The 13,624-nt window shown below is 44.6% G+C and overlaps 1 protein-coding gene across 3 annotated transcripts in view; it reads right to left on the bottom strand.

Moving 5' to 3' along the window:
- PDE6C (phosphodiesterase 6C) overlaps positions 1 to 13,624 on the bottom strand; it is a 53,186-nt gene that overhangs the window by 29,898 nt on the left and 9,664 nt on the right. For all 3 annotated transcript variants that reach the window (NM_174419.1, XM_010819788.4, XM_059881731.1), the window contains 5 exon segments: positions 4,297 to 4,344; positions 11,442 to 11,508; positions 11,614 to 11,678; positions 12,633 to 12,707; positions 13,388 to 13,528. In NM_174419.1, the coding sequence (NP_776844.1) occupies positions 4,297 to 4,344; positions 11,442 to 11,508; positions 11,614 to 11,678; positions 12,633 to 12,707; positions 13,388 to 13,528 (396 nt within the window).

Below are 13,624 nucleotides of genomic sequence, written 5' to 3'. Positions count from 1 at the left end.
CCCATGATAGCCATCCCCTTGCTATCCCCACTTAGGTTGCTTTCAATTTAGATAAAGAATAATTTGGGGGTGTTCGATGCACAATTCCTATGCTGTGACAGAACGTGGCTAGAACCATGCAGTCATAAAAGCACTCTTGTACATTTGACCAAGTATCCTAGGACCAAGTGTCTGTATTGTGACAACCCTACCCTCTTCTCTTCAATCCCCTTCCCAGCCCTAGGATGGGAAGCATTTACCTCTATTACCTCAGTGCTCCCTGTTCACTTTTTCTGTCCTCCAATACCTATCTAGCTAATTCCTTAAACTGTTGAAACACCTAATGTGGTTTCTGTTTTCCTGACTGATCCACCAAGATCGTCCTTTGTCCTGTGGTGTGGTTCCATTTAGTAAATGTCTGTCAAGTCCCATGATGTTTCAGGACCTGGGTTAGCTGCTGAGGTGCAGAGATGAAGAAGTCACAGTCCCCAACCTCGAGATAAGTTTGTTAGGGGATGCACACACAGAAGTTCAGGAGTGCTTCTCAAAGTGTCCGCCAAGAATCAAGGGCAACAGATCTTTCTTTTTTAGCCAGTTTCATAAATCTCCGGGAGTGTGTCTTAAATAAGCTTCCCAGGTGATTCTGAAGTCCTCAGAAGTTTGAAAGCCATTGCAAAGACAGCCAAGTCCCCAACACACCACACTGCTCCTCCTTCTGCCTGCTCTCAGCTTGTTTACTCATCCTCAGAGATGGAGGTTAAGTCTCGCCTCTCCCAGGGAGGCTTCTCTAGCTTTTCACCCACATGGAACTTTCCTTTTTCAGAATTCCATCAGCACTTTTAGCCTGGATCACACAACTTAGGTACTTTCCAAATGCTTTGAACTGTTGGCTTTTGTCTCTGAGGCTATTTTCTAACCAAAGAGCAGTTCCATAAACTGTTGAATTCTACCTAAGTAATGGGACAGTGCTGGGCATATAAGGGATGCTCAATAAACAACTGCTTATTAGTTGAAGAGCTCCTCTTTATGCTGTTGCTGCTGCTAAGTTGCTTCAGTCGTGTCCAACTCTGTGCGACCCCATAGATGGCAGCCCACCAGGCTCCTCTGTCCCTAGGATTCTCCAGACAAGAGTACTGGAGTGGGTTGCCATTTCCTTCTCCAATTCTTTATGCTTGGAATGAGAAGCAAAGAAACCAAGCCTCAATTCATGCTTCCTAATGGTCGAAGCTCTGGGGGGAAAAAGTAGTGCACAGTCGTTCTCAAAATTTTCAGTTTGGGAAAACACTATGAAACATTTATATACTTATACCCTCACACAGATCAGAGACAAAATCAATAACAGAAAGTGTTGTTACCTGTGTGCAAAATAACCTCACACTCATAAGTACCTGGGTGTACATATATTTTTAAAAGCTTCAAAAATACGTTTTACTGCCTCTGTTTTTCAGTCCGTATTCATTACCTGTTCACGTTCATGTGTTTTGCTATTAAATTGGAGCTTGTTCACAGAAAAGTGATAGGAGGAACTTAACACTTAAGAAAAGTAGGACAAAAACTTAAGACTGAGAATATTCTATATACTTTTTCTTCTGTGAATTGGGATCACTTTAATTGATATGAAAGGAAGAAGTCCCTACTTCACTTCAAGGAACACCTCAAAGATGTCTACTTGCCAATGCCTGGAATCTGTGAACAAGTTACTTTATGTGGAAGGAGTATTAAACCAGCAGATGGAGTTAAGATTATTAGTCAGCTGATCTTAAAATAGGGAAATTATCCTGGATTTTCCAGGTAGACACAATGTAATCACAAGGATCCTTACAAGTAGAAAAGAGTCAGGGTCAAAAATCAGAGAAGGACATACAACATCAGGGGCAAGGTCAGGCCAATGCGATGCTAGTTTTGAAAGCGGAAGGCACCACAAGCCAAGGCTGCCTCTAGCCCCTGGGAAAGACAAGGAGGCAGGTTCTCCCCCAGATCCTTTAGAAAGGAAGTCAGTCCTGCCAATACCTTGAATTTTGCCCAGTGTGACCCGTATTAGACCTCTGACTCCAGAACTGTAAGATAACTCAGTTGTATCACTTTAAAGTCACTGAGTAGTCATTGTTATGGCAGCAACAGGAAGCTAATACATCATGCCACCAAGGAACATAGTTTGAGAACCACTGCCTTTTCAGGTTTGCTCCGACCATAGTTCACTTTGAATCATTGGTTTTTCCATTACACTTCTCAGGTGCAAGAGGGACCAGTGAGGATGGAGGTGGGTGTGAGCAGATGGAGAGAGAAGGGGAGGCCGGGTACGGTGGAGGCTTGGGGAGAAGGGGCGCCCTTTCCTGAGTCTGATCTTTGGGATGATGCAAAAAGGGGAAATGGAGAGGGAGGCTGAGAGCACCCCAAGATGCAGTCCTGACCCCAGTCCAAGGATGGAGGGCTGGATGGATGGAGGGCTGGGTGGGAGTGTCTCCAGCCACAGTGCAGTTCTAAAATAGTTTGCAGGGCTGAAGGGGATTCCTAGGACCCATGGTGCTGGTTGGAGGAGTCTGGCGCCTCCCAGGAACTGGCCTATGTTAGTATCCCAGGGCCTGGAAGTGGAGCCTCCGCCCTAGCAGTGGATTTCTGAGCCCAGCAGACATTGGACGGTCATCCTTCCCACAGTCAGAGTCCCAAGAAGCATGTTTTCATGGGCACTCCACTGATGTTTCTTGGGGAACTGGGAGATTCCTATGGGCTGGAGGTTTACCCCAGGTGAGTGCTCAACTTCCTCTGAACCATCAGAGCCCTTGTATGGCTGCTCCCATGGAAGCCACACGAAGCCCCCAGAAAGCACAGGCCCTCACACCTCAGAATGCAGCTTGGTTCTACTGCCCTCCCTGTCCAGACAATGACTGCTTAAGGTTCAGACACCTTAAGGAGTCCATGTCCCCTTCTTCCTGCCTGTGCACCCTTTCCTGGCATGCAATTACCATAAACAGAGGGGCCAGGGCTGGGCACAGTGTGGTCACACTCAGGCCTTGGACTGCCAGGAGGAAGGAGCCAGAACAAGGGCTCTGATGGTTCAGAGGAGGCTGGGCACTCACCTAGGGTAAACCTCCAGCCCATAGGAATCTCCCAGCTCCCACAAAAAACATCAGTGGAGTGCCTGTGAAAACACACTTCTCAGGCCTCTGATTGTGGGAAGGATGACCGTCCAATGGCTGCTGGGCTCAGAAATCCACTGTTAGGGCGGAGGCTCCACTTCCTGGCCCTGGGATACTAACACAGGCAAGCTCCTGGGAGGCGCCAGACTCCTCCAACCAGCACCATGGGTCCTAGGAATCCTCTTCGGCCCTGCTAACTCTTTCACAATGGCATGGTGGCCTGAGTATGGTGTCTGCATGTTCCATGTCATCAAGCAGAAGGATGAGTGGGGAGAACAGAGGGAAACCCGCCCTGAAACTGAGCAAGTGGCCACAGGTTCTTCCTGCCTGGACACTTTTGCTGCTGAGGAAACACCCCTCAGCCTCTGCCCCCCACCCCAGGTCGCCTTCACCCTGGTGTGGGCAGAGAGGAGGCTCTGTGGGCAAGTCTGTGTAGATAGGAAGACAGCCTCTAGTGATCCCCACTGGGAAGGCTGTCTCTATTCCCAACTAGACAGGTCTCCAACCGGACACGCTTGTTAAAACAGGACACAGAACAGCAGGGGCTAAAAGAAAAGGAGAGGCTGTGGGGCCAAAAGCCAGGTTGTCCCAGTGGTCAGGTGGGGAGGGGGTGAGAGAGGGGACAGGTAGGGATGGGCATCTCTGGATGTTGGAGGCGGAAAAATTAAAACCAAAAGTCTGACAGCATGGGGAGCCCCCAAGAACCCAACAGGAAGCTTCTTTTCCTCCTAACGGTGGTGATAAGCCGCCAGAAAGGGTGTGAGAAACCTGTAGAGGGCTGAATCCAGGTGGTACGATGTTTTCAGCCAATCACTCAGGCGGAGACCATTTACTGAGCACCTGTGCTGTCCCAGACCACTAGACGACCAGGGATGGGAGAGAACGGAGAAGTGACAGTCCCTCTTGCCACCCCTTTGGCCCCCTAACCCACCCCACCCGCCAATGCCAGAGTGACAAACACCCTACCTCCTTGTCTCACCCTCCTTTCTCTTCTCCCCCTTCTTTTTTGCCTGAAGAACCTGCTACGTGGTGGCCAGCCAGGGTGAGCAGGACATAAGCCCTGTGCGTGCTTCCTGGTCACCCCTGAGCACCCGGAGGACTCTGGGGGTGGGAGTGGGGGGCAGTGCCGCCCCTGCTCCCTGCACTGGCGGGGGTGGGGGTGGTGGCAAAGGGCAGTTACCTGAAACGTGAAGTATTCATCCGCCGGGGCGTTCAGCATGTTGCAGATCTGGAAAGCAAACAGAGCCATTAGACACAGACCAGAAGGAGAAAGGACGTGGGAGCAATGGATTCCTCCCTAGGCCTCCAGCGCTCGCAACGTCATTATTCACTCTGGGCCTGGCGAGACCAACTGAGCTAACAACACACTGAAGTTGAGACAGATGGGCACCAGCCCTTAACCAGAGTGCTTACGTCTGAGAAAACGTCTCCTCCAGCAACAGAATACAGAGAAACTCTAAGGGACTAAAAATAACTGCATGCACTCCCAGTTGGGGCAAAATGTAAACAGTAAGATACAAAAAACGTCACAAGCCAATGGCCATTTCTGAGGTGTGGGGAGCAAAAGCACTGACCTCGGCACACAGCACCGCCAAGGGGGTGGGCGGACCCTCTGGCCCAACCCACCAACCCGCCCCTAACCTCACCGCAATTAAGGCACCAGCTCGCCCCACCCAGGGAGCAACCTGTTTCTTGTTTTTGCTCCCTCCTGCCCGCAACTGGAGTGCCAATAAAGCCTTGCCTGAAGTCCTCCTCTCGCCTCTGACCAATTGCGATTGATTAAAGAGCCAGAGGACCCGGGTGGGTAACTGTTGGCTTTTCTTCTGCTAAGTAAGACATTGGATGACGTTTAGCCCCATCTTTGCTCCTCCCTACTCTTCCTGCCTCTAAGGAATCTACTTCCAAATTCAAAGCAGCTAGCTGCTCAGACCAAGAAGAGGAGGAAGCTAAAGCAGAAAGGCCTGGCAGGTGTGGCAGCAATTCTGGGAAGACTCTATTTTCTTTCCTTTTTTTTTTTTCTTTTCTGATGTGGGATCCAGGTTGGAAGAAGGTGGTTAAGGGCTGGAGGAAAAAACCAGACAGCCTTTTAGGTACACCAGAGTAAATATTCACTATGAGACATGGCTTTAAGTACTAAATTCAGAGACGATTGGTCACATCCATAAGGACAAGGAGTCATTCCATTTTTGTTCATTTTGAATTATCCTTCTATCAGGTCAAATCCACAAATGGGTCTTAATAAAAGACAGCATCTTTCTTCTCACCAAAATTAGATACTTTAAATCATAGCATTTTAAAGTTAGAAGGCAGTTTAATAATTGTTTAAGCTTTTCTTTCCACAGGTGGGAAACAGAAGCCCAAAGACATTAAGTGATTTTTTTAAATTCATGGGATAAGAGGAGAACTGAGCTCTCCAGTGAGGGCGCTGTTGGAATCACCTCTCCTGGTGTTGGGAGTGGGGAGCCCTAATTGGCATCATTCGCCAATTTCCATGGTGTAAATACACCCACCATGGGGGATTTCAAACTGACCTGGGATTAACAAGTTGCTCACCAAACTCCTGAAAATGGAAGGTAGGAGCCAGCTTCTCCCTCTATGGTACTAACTCTGCCGGCCCCTCCACCCAACAGAAGTGCTGTTTGGGAGTGGCTGAGCCACATCAACTATTTTTTTCCCCTTTACTCCTAGAAAGCAAATGTGCTGTGCTTAGTCACTTGGTCATGTCCAACTGTGCAACTCCATGGACTGTAGCCCTCCAACCTCTTCTGTCCATAGAATTTTCCAGGCAAGAATACTAGTGTCATTTCCTTCTCCAGGGAATCTTCCTGACCCAGGGACTGAACCTTCATCTCCTGTGTCTCCTGCATTGCGGGAGGATTCTTTACCCGACGACTCTTACGAAGCAAATGTGATCAGCTTTCAAAGTTTTTGTTAGCATTTCAGCCTAAGAATTTAAGGAATCACTTGTGCTATCCATTAATTTTATGATTGAATCTGAATAAAAAAACATGAATTGATTGGCTGAGCATCCTTCACATGGGTGTCAAAGAGAAAAAAGCAGCTTAATTCTCTTTTCTGACCTGACCGTCAGCAGTATTGATTTTGGTCCAGGCTTTTTGGCCTTTAGAGAATATCTATAGATGGATCAAGGTCCTTGAGGCCAAGCTTTTTTTTTAACTCAGTATTCAAATATTCAAAAATCGTCTCTACCCTCCCCATTTCTCTCTCAAGTTTACAGATCATTTTGATTCTAGCTTGGTTTGATCCTGCATTTCTTGCCTCAATTCTACAAATGTAATTCTAGAAACTACTTTTCATTTTCTAATGTTTTTAACTCTAAAAAGTCACTCAACTGAAGTCTAATGTTTCTCATTCAGAGCTGGGATTTACTAATGAGAACTCTGTGGGCACGTGTTCCCTAAATGCAGCGAGGTCCAACTGAAGGGATAGTTCATCCAAAAGCCTGCCTTTATTACAAGGGGTTGTGAAAAAAAAATCAAGGGAAAAGTTTGAAAAGCTAAATGGAAAAGTTTCAAGCAATTTGGAGGAACATCATAATTACAATTAAAACTCCAGATCATTTTTATTATTATTAAAGATTTTTAATGTTTCATTTCTTAAATAAGTCAACAACCTCTTATTACAGATGATGATGTTAAAACCCAGACACATCAAGGGATTTGCCCAAGGTCAAGGATTTGCCATGGGATTTGCCCAAAGCCGGACTGAGTCATGGCACCCAGGGATCCTGAGTCATGGCCGTTTGCTCTCTTTACTAGAACCCACCATCATATCACCCACAAGTGGCCCCCAGGAATGGCGCTGCTCTGGCTGGGTCTGCTGAAATGTTTGATATCATCCTCTAGACCAGTGCTTCTCAGTCAGGGGTATATTATCCTCCTGAGGACATTTAGCAACTTCTGAGACGTTTGGATTCTCACAGGCAGGGTGGTGCTACTAGCATCTAATGGGCAGGGAGGCTGCTAAAACCCCTACAGTGTATTGGACAGCTCCTCACTGCAAAGAACTAGCCCACAATGTTAGTAGAGTCCACAAGTTTGAGAAATCCTGTTCTATACACAGAAATTATGTTTTTAACAGATCCTGCCTTTTGAAATATATAGCAGAGGGTGACACATCTGGGAGTGAAAGGAAAGACTTAAAAACTCACAAGGACAACACTGTAAAGGGAGGTTGTCCCATACAAACTGGGATGTATGTTCACCCAAATTCTGGAGTCTCCCAAAATGGCTCAAGGTCAGTTCTCTGAAAATCATTTTGGGAATGCTAACTTGTCTAATGAGTGATTTGATGAGAAATGCCTTACACTAGCGGAGAAGGCGATGGCACCCCACTCCAGTACTCTTGCCTGGAAAATCCCATGGGCGGAGGAGCCTGGTAGGCTGCAGTCCATGGAGTCACACAGAGTCGGACATGACTGAGCGACTTCCCTTTCACTTTTCACTTTCATGCATTGGAGAAGGAAATGGCAACCCACTCCAGTATTCGTGCCTGGAGAATCCCAGGGATGGGGGAGCCTGGTGGGCTGCCGTCTATGGGGTCGCACAGAGTCGGACGCAACTGAAGCGACTTAGCAGCAACAGCAGCAGCCTTACACTAGATTTACACGAGTTTGCCATCAGTCTTGGGCTGCCAGCAGAAAGGATAACGTCAGGGGTGGGGCTGAGGGCAGGAGCTGAGAGGTGAAAGGCAGCAGTAAAGCAAATGCAGTGAATCTGTGATAGAAACAAAACCTGGGGGAAGAAAATCCTCCACAGCTTTTGGAATTGATTCTGGCAAATTGGTTACATGGCAAATTGATGACTTGGCAAATGAATCGTTCAATGAGTTGGCTTTTGTTGCGTTGCTGCTGCTGCTGCTAAGTCGCTTCAGTTGTGTCCGACTCTGTGCGACCCCATGAACTGCAGCCTACCAGGCTTCTCCGTCCATGGGATTCTCCAGGCAAGAACACTGGAATGGGTTGCCATTTCCTTCTCCAATGCATGAAAGTGAAAAGTGAAAGTGAAGTCGCTCAGTCATGTCCGACTCTGTGTGACTCCATGGACTGCATCCTACCAGGCTCCTCTGTCCATGAGATTTTCCAGGCAAGAGTACTGGAGTGGGATGCCATTGCCTTCTCCCCCATTTGTTTATTATTTCTCCCAAATTTTCAATTGATCTGCTTTTTAATCTCAATGATTTTACCCTAAAAATACTGCAATTTTAATGGGAAGGAATTAAATTAATTCCATCTAATTAGCTTTAGGTTTATTCTTTCAGTTAAAACAACTAGAAAAAACTGAGACTAATTTTCCCATCCTTGTTTTCTCTCATCACTATTTCTAGCTACTTGATGAACATTCTGGGAGTTAATACTTTGGATTTCTCATGAGTCCCTGAAGTTCTGTATTTGGGAAGATCTTTTCTCTCATGTTCTAATTTTTCCTCCTTTTATTGAAGTCATCAGGGATGACAAACTTATTATTATAAACTTTTTTCCTCCAACAAAGAGGATTCTTTGGATAACTATCAGGCTTGTGGTTAAATATCCTCATCAAAGTCAGAGCATCTGTAACTTGGAAGTTTCCATCTTTGCAAGCTACAAGTTAAGTGCTTAACTGATATAATTTTGCACTCCTGAAAGAGTGCTCATGACTTAGGTGTCAAAATCTTGTGTAGGATTAAACTTTGGTGCATTAGTTTTCTCCAAATTGATTTTTGGACAATAAAATCTTTACCTGGGAAACATCTAGGAGAGAAGAAGTGCTTAAAAAGTGGGGCAAAATAAAAATGCCACTTGCAGCAACACGGATGAACCAGGAAATTATAAACGTGAAATAAGACAGAAAAAGACAAGTATCACATGATATTGCTGATATGTAGAATCTAAACAGTACAAATGAACTTATTTACAAAATAGAAATAGAGTCACAGATGTAAAAAACAAATTTATGGTTATGGGGTGGAGATAAATTGGGAGGTTGGGATTAACATGTACACTCTACTATGTATAAAATAGGGCTTCCCGGGTGGCACCGTGGTAAAGAACCTGCCGGCTAATGCAGGATTTGCAAGAGATGTGGGTTCCATCCCTGGGTTGGGAAGATCCCCTGAAAGAGGGATGGCAACCCACCCTAGTATTCTTGCCTGGAAAATTCCATGGACAGAGGAGCCTGGCAGGCTACAGTCTGTTGGATGGCAGTCAGACATGACAGAGCACCTGAGCACACATATATAAAATAGGCACCAGGGACCCTCTGTATAGCACAGGGAACTCTACTCAAATACTCTGTAATGACCTATATGGGAAAAGAATCCGAAAAAGAATGGACGCATGTACAAGTATAGCTGATTCACTTTGCTGTCTGGTAGAGACTAACAAATACATTGTAAATCAACTATACTCCAATAAAAAAAATTTTAAGTGGTGCATAAATTCCTTTATACCACCTGTGGCAACTTTGGGAATATCAAACTGGATAAAAACCCCAAATGGAGCTTGATAGATGGGCTGCCAGGAAACCAAAGGACAGAAGCCAAGGGCCAAGCTACTTGGCTATTTCAGTGAGGCTGAAAAATTGTGGTATCTGTGGATTCAGTTAGGAATGAATTGGAATACTTTGGTCAGTACCACCATGTCAGGAATGACATTTAAAAATAGTTCAGTTATATATAAAAAAAAAATAGGAATTCCCTGGTGGTCCAGTGGTTAGGACTCCACACTTTCACTGTCGGGGATCAGGTTCAGTTTCTGATCAGGAACTAAGATCCAGGCAAGCCGTGTGATTCGGCAAAAAAAAAATTTTTTTTCAATTATTTCATAATATTTGTTAGTATATATTGCTGTTTACTCTTAAAAGACATAAAATTGTCTCTCCTTTTTCTTTCCTTCCCCTTCAACATGTCTCTGCACTAAGAGATCATGTCACTTGGTGAGGCCACTTTGGCCTGTAACCGACAAGCCCAGAATTAGGCATCCTCCCTGGAACCCTAGGGTAAAGCATCGCTACATAGAAAGATTACCTTGCAGTCACAACAGAATTTTCCTTACTCTGTCACCATTCTGAATCCAGAAATATTCACACTAAGCAGAGGCAGATTTGTCACAGTAAAAGAAAAAACATTAAACAACCTAAATTTTGTTTCACTTCCCTTGTGACCCCTAAGTCACTGTAATTCACATGCTCATTTACTAAATAATGAAGATGCATGAACACAATGACAACACTAAAGAAAAAACAACCATGCAAATACATGCTATAAAAATATTTTTTTGGAAACTTGAGTTTGAAGGGGGAAAGGAAAGATGCCAACATAAAGAAACGTAAAAAACGGAACATTCTCGCAGGGAGGTATCTTGATGCCAAAAAAATGACACAGATGGTGAAGCCCAACTAGGGAGAGAAGTCAGCCATGAAAAGGAAGGAGAGCATGGTCAGGGCCAAGTGGGAAGCTACTGGGCCCCTGACCTTGAGGCCTATGCGACCCACAGAGACCTCTTGTTTGTTGTCTTCTCACCCCTGACCTCTCTCAGCCAGACCTGGCCTATGCTTCCCTCCCACCACACCCCCCGCCCCACATGAGAGACCAGGGCAAAAATCTTCACCTCCACTATCAACTCAATGCATTTTGCATTGCAATCAATGGCAAAGTCCTCTTCTTATATATTTTTTCTTTTGTCAGTAATTTTCTGAGTTTTAAAAGTCGTGACCAAGGGGAACTATATTTAAGGTCAAATTAAACCCAGCATGAATCATAGTCGTGAGCTACCAGGATGTCTGAACTTTGTGTGGCTGCAGAATAAGAGGCTGGGAGATGGATCTGTCTCTCTTGTGTTGACTAAATATTTTCTTGCAGAGTCGAGGAGTTTCTAGTTCACATACATTCCGACTACCAAGATTCTTCTTTCCTGTGTCCTGTGCCAAAGTGGCCATCTTACCCTTACCTGGGGCGTTCTTGCCTTCACAATTGTTCCTGCTGCTGCTGCTAAGTTGCTTCAGTCGTGTCCGACTCTGTGCGACCCCAGAGACGGCAGCCCACCAGGCCCCGCCGTCCCTGGGATTCTCCAGGCAAGAACACTGGAGTGGGTTGCCATTTCCTTCTCCAATGCATGAAAGTGAAAAGTGAAAGTGAAGTCACTCAGTCGTGTCTGACTCTTTGTGACCCCATGGACTGCATCCTACCAGGCTCCTCCGTCCATGGGATTTTCCAGGCAAGAGTACTGGAGTGGGTTGCCATTGCCTTCTCCGGCAATTGTTCCTATCTCTTAGCTAATGAGAGTTTCATCCAATATTACTTAAGATTCAAATTTGTTCAATAACTTACAAATCCATTTTCAGCAACATATGTTGGCAACCCACTAATGAGAGTCCAGTGGTCCATGGGAGGTGTCCTTGAGGAAGATGAGAAGAAAAAAAAAATCATTGCTGTGCAAAGAAATGCACTGAATACAAACATAAAAAAGCAACTCCAGCAGCTGCTTCATGGCAATACTCACGGAATGACTTTGATCTCTTCTTTTCCATGTAAAATGTAATCGATGATTTTATAAAAGATGACTTCCTAAGAGGAAAGAGAGAAAATATGAGAAAAATCTTACCTCCCAGAGAAAACATTTTTCCTTAATGAACTTTTTTTTAATTTAAATATTTTATTTCCCAACCACATTTCTTCACATAACATAAATTACCAAGCTACTCATGTCCTAATTACAAGCTTACAATAAAACTAGAAATATCATTGGCCACTTATCATATGAACAAAACTGCTGAACTAATTTTAGAAAGTTGAATACACCCTAACAACTTCTAGAGAATCTTCGGTTTTCTTTTGATTTCTATTGTCCAGACATATCGGACTAATACTTCCATAGAACAAATCATGGGATTTCTCAACCTCCGTCAATGTTTTCCCTTCCCAGCTGTACAGTGCACTTAACGCTTCCAGCACTCTGAATGGGTGCTTAAGAAGCAGGATATGGTGAATACGTTGTCAAAGCAGGAAGGGACTTGAGAACTAGTCTCTCTGCTTCTTTGGGCAGATGAAGAACCTACACATTCCGTCCCCTGCCTTCCCTTTCCCGTATGCTGGGGATATGGTAGTGGAACAAGCTTCCTATGAAACTTGCAATCAAGGGGGAAAGTAAATCTAAGCCAACCTTTGTCTGCAGATCCCAGTCCAGCATGTCAGAAGAAAGGCCTGGGCACAATGTGTTTTAAAAACTATGCAGGAGGCTCTAATGCTCCCTCCTTGTGGAGAAGCACTGATCCACCAAACCCTAGCGTCACAGAAAAGACAACTGAGAAGTTAAACGAGCGAAGGCAAGGGCAACCCAGCTGGTTGGGGCAGAGCTGAAACTTGAACCTCAAACTCCTTGTCCAGTGCTTTCTGCTTCTCCAAGGTCCTCCGGGAAGTCCCAGGACTAGAGCCCAGTCCTTCTTGGGCCAGCGCTCTTTCCTCTACACACAGCCGCTAAAACCAGGCACAGATATCATCAAGAAAGACGTCTGCACTCACTCTGCCATCTGGTGTCTTTGGACCTTTGTAAGGCTCGACTTCTCCAAGCTTGACTGGCCACTCATCATAGAATTCCTGAAGGCAAATATATTGAAACACTATTAAGCAAACTGTCCTGTTACCTACCATATCTGAGTGCCATTGGTTTGCATATTTTATGTTAATTTATAATTCTGGAATTTTAAAGCTCTTTTTCAGTAATGCTGTTTATGAACTTGTGACTATAAACAAGTCAATCTTGTAAATCTGTAAGACGGAGACAATAACAAAATGCATATTACAGAGTCATTATGTGGATTAAATGAATAATACAGAGCACCTACCCTGACACATAGTTAGAAGGAGGGAGGGCAAGAGGAAGGAAAAGAATATGTATGGAAACTCTCTGAACTTCCTGCTCATTTTTTTCTGTAAACCTAAAAATACTCTAAAAGAATATGGTCTACTAATTAATTTTTAAAAAAGAAAAAAAGACTTGTTGAAGACACATAGAGCTAGGAAGTGGAAAAGCCAAGTCTAGATACTTTTTTACTCCAAAAAGTACACTTTCCCTTCTTCTTTTCCATGTAAAATGTAATTGATGATTTTTAAGTTGACTTTATATAAAAGATGAAAGTACCATACTTTCTTGGCACTGATTTTTAAGATCTATACCGGTAGTTCACATAGTATACCCATTTTTTAATGGGTTGCATCTCATGTGATGTGCATTTTATAGCCGGTGGTAGGGGAGACAAAACATATGGAACAGTGACCTTCTCCTTGGTCATGTCCAGCAGCCCAATGGAGTATCGTTCGCAGTTCAGGTATGTCCTGACAGTGTAGAGTGCTTTGTGAAACTGTCGCTCAACATCTGTGAGCTCTTCAAATACTTTGTTGGCTGACCACATAAGAATCTGAAAGTAGGTATTACAAAGAAAACAATCAAAACGAAATACAGTATGAAGAGGAGCATTAGTCAGAAGAAAACAGGAGATGCATCAAATAAAAGG

This window comes from Bos taurus, chromosome 26, assembly GCF_002263795.3.
Source record: "Bos taurus isolate L1 Dominette 01449 registration number 42190680 breed Hereford chromosome 26, ARS-UCD2.0, whole genome shotgun sequence".
NCBI classification, from domain to species: Eukaryota; Metazoa; Chordata; class Mammalia; order Artiodactyla; family Bovidae; genus Bos; species Bos taurus.
The sequence above is the reverse complement of the archived record's forward strand: the minus strand, read 5'-3'. Positions and strand labels throughout refer to the sequence as shown.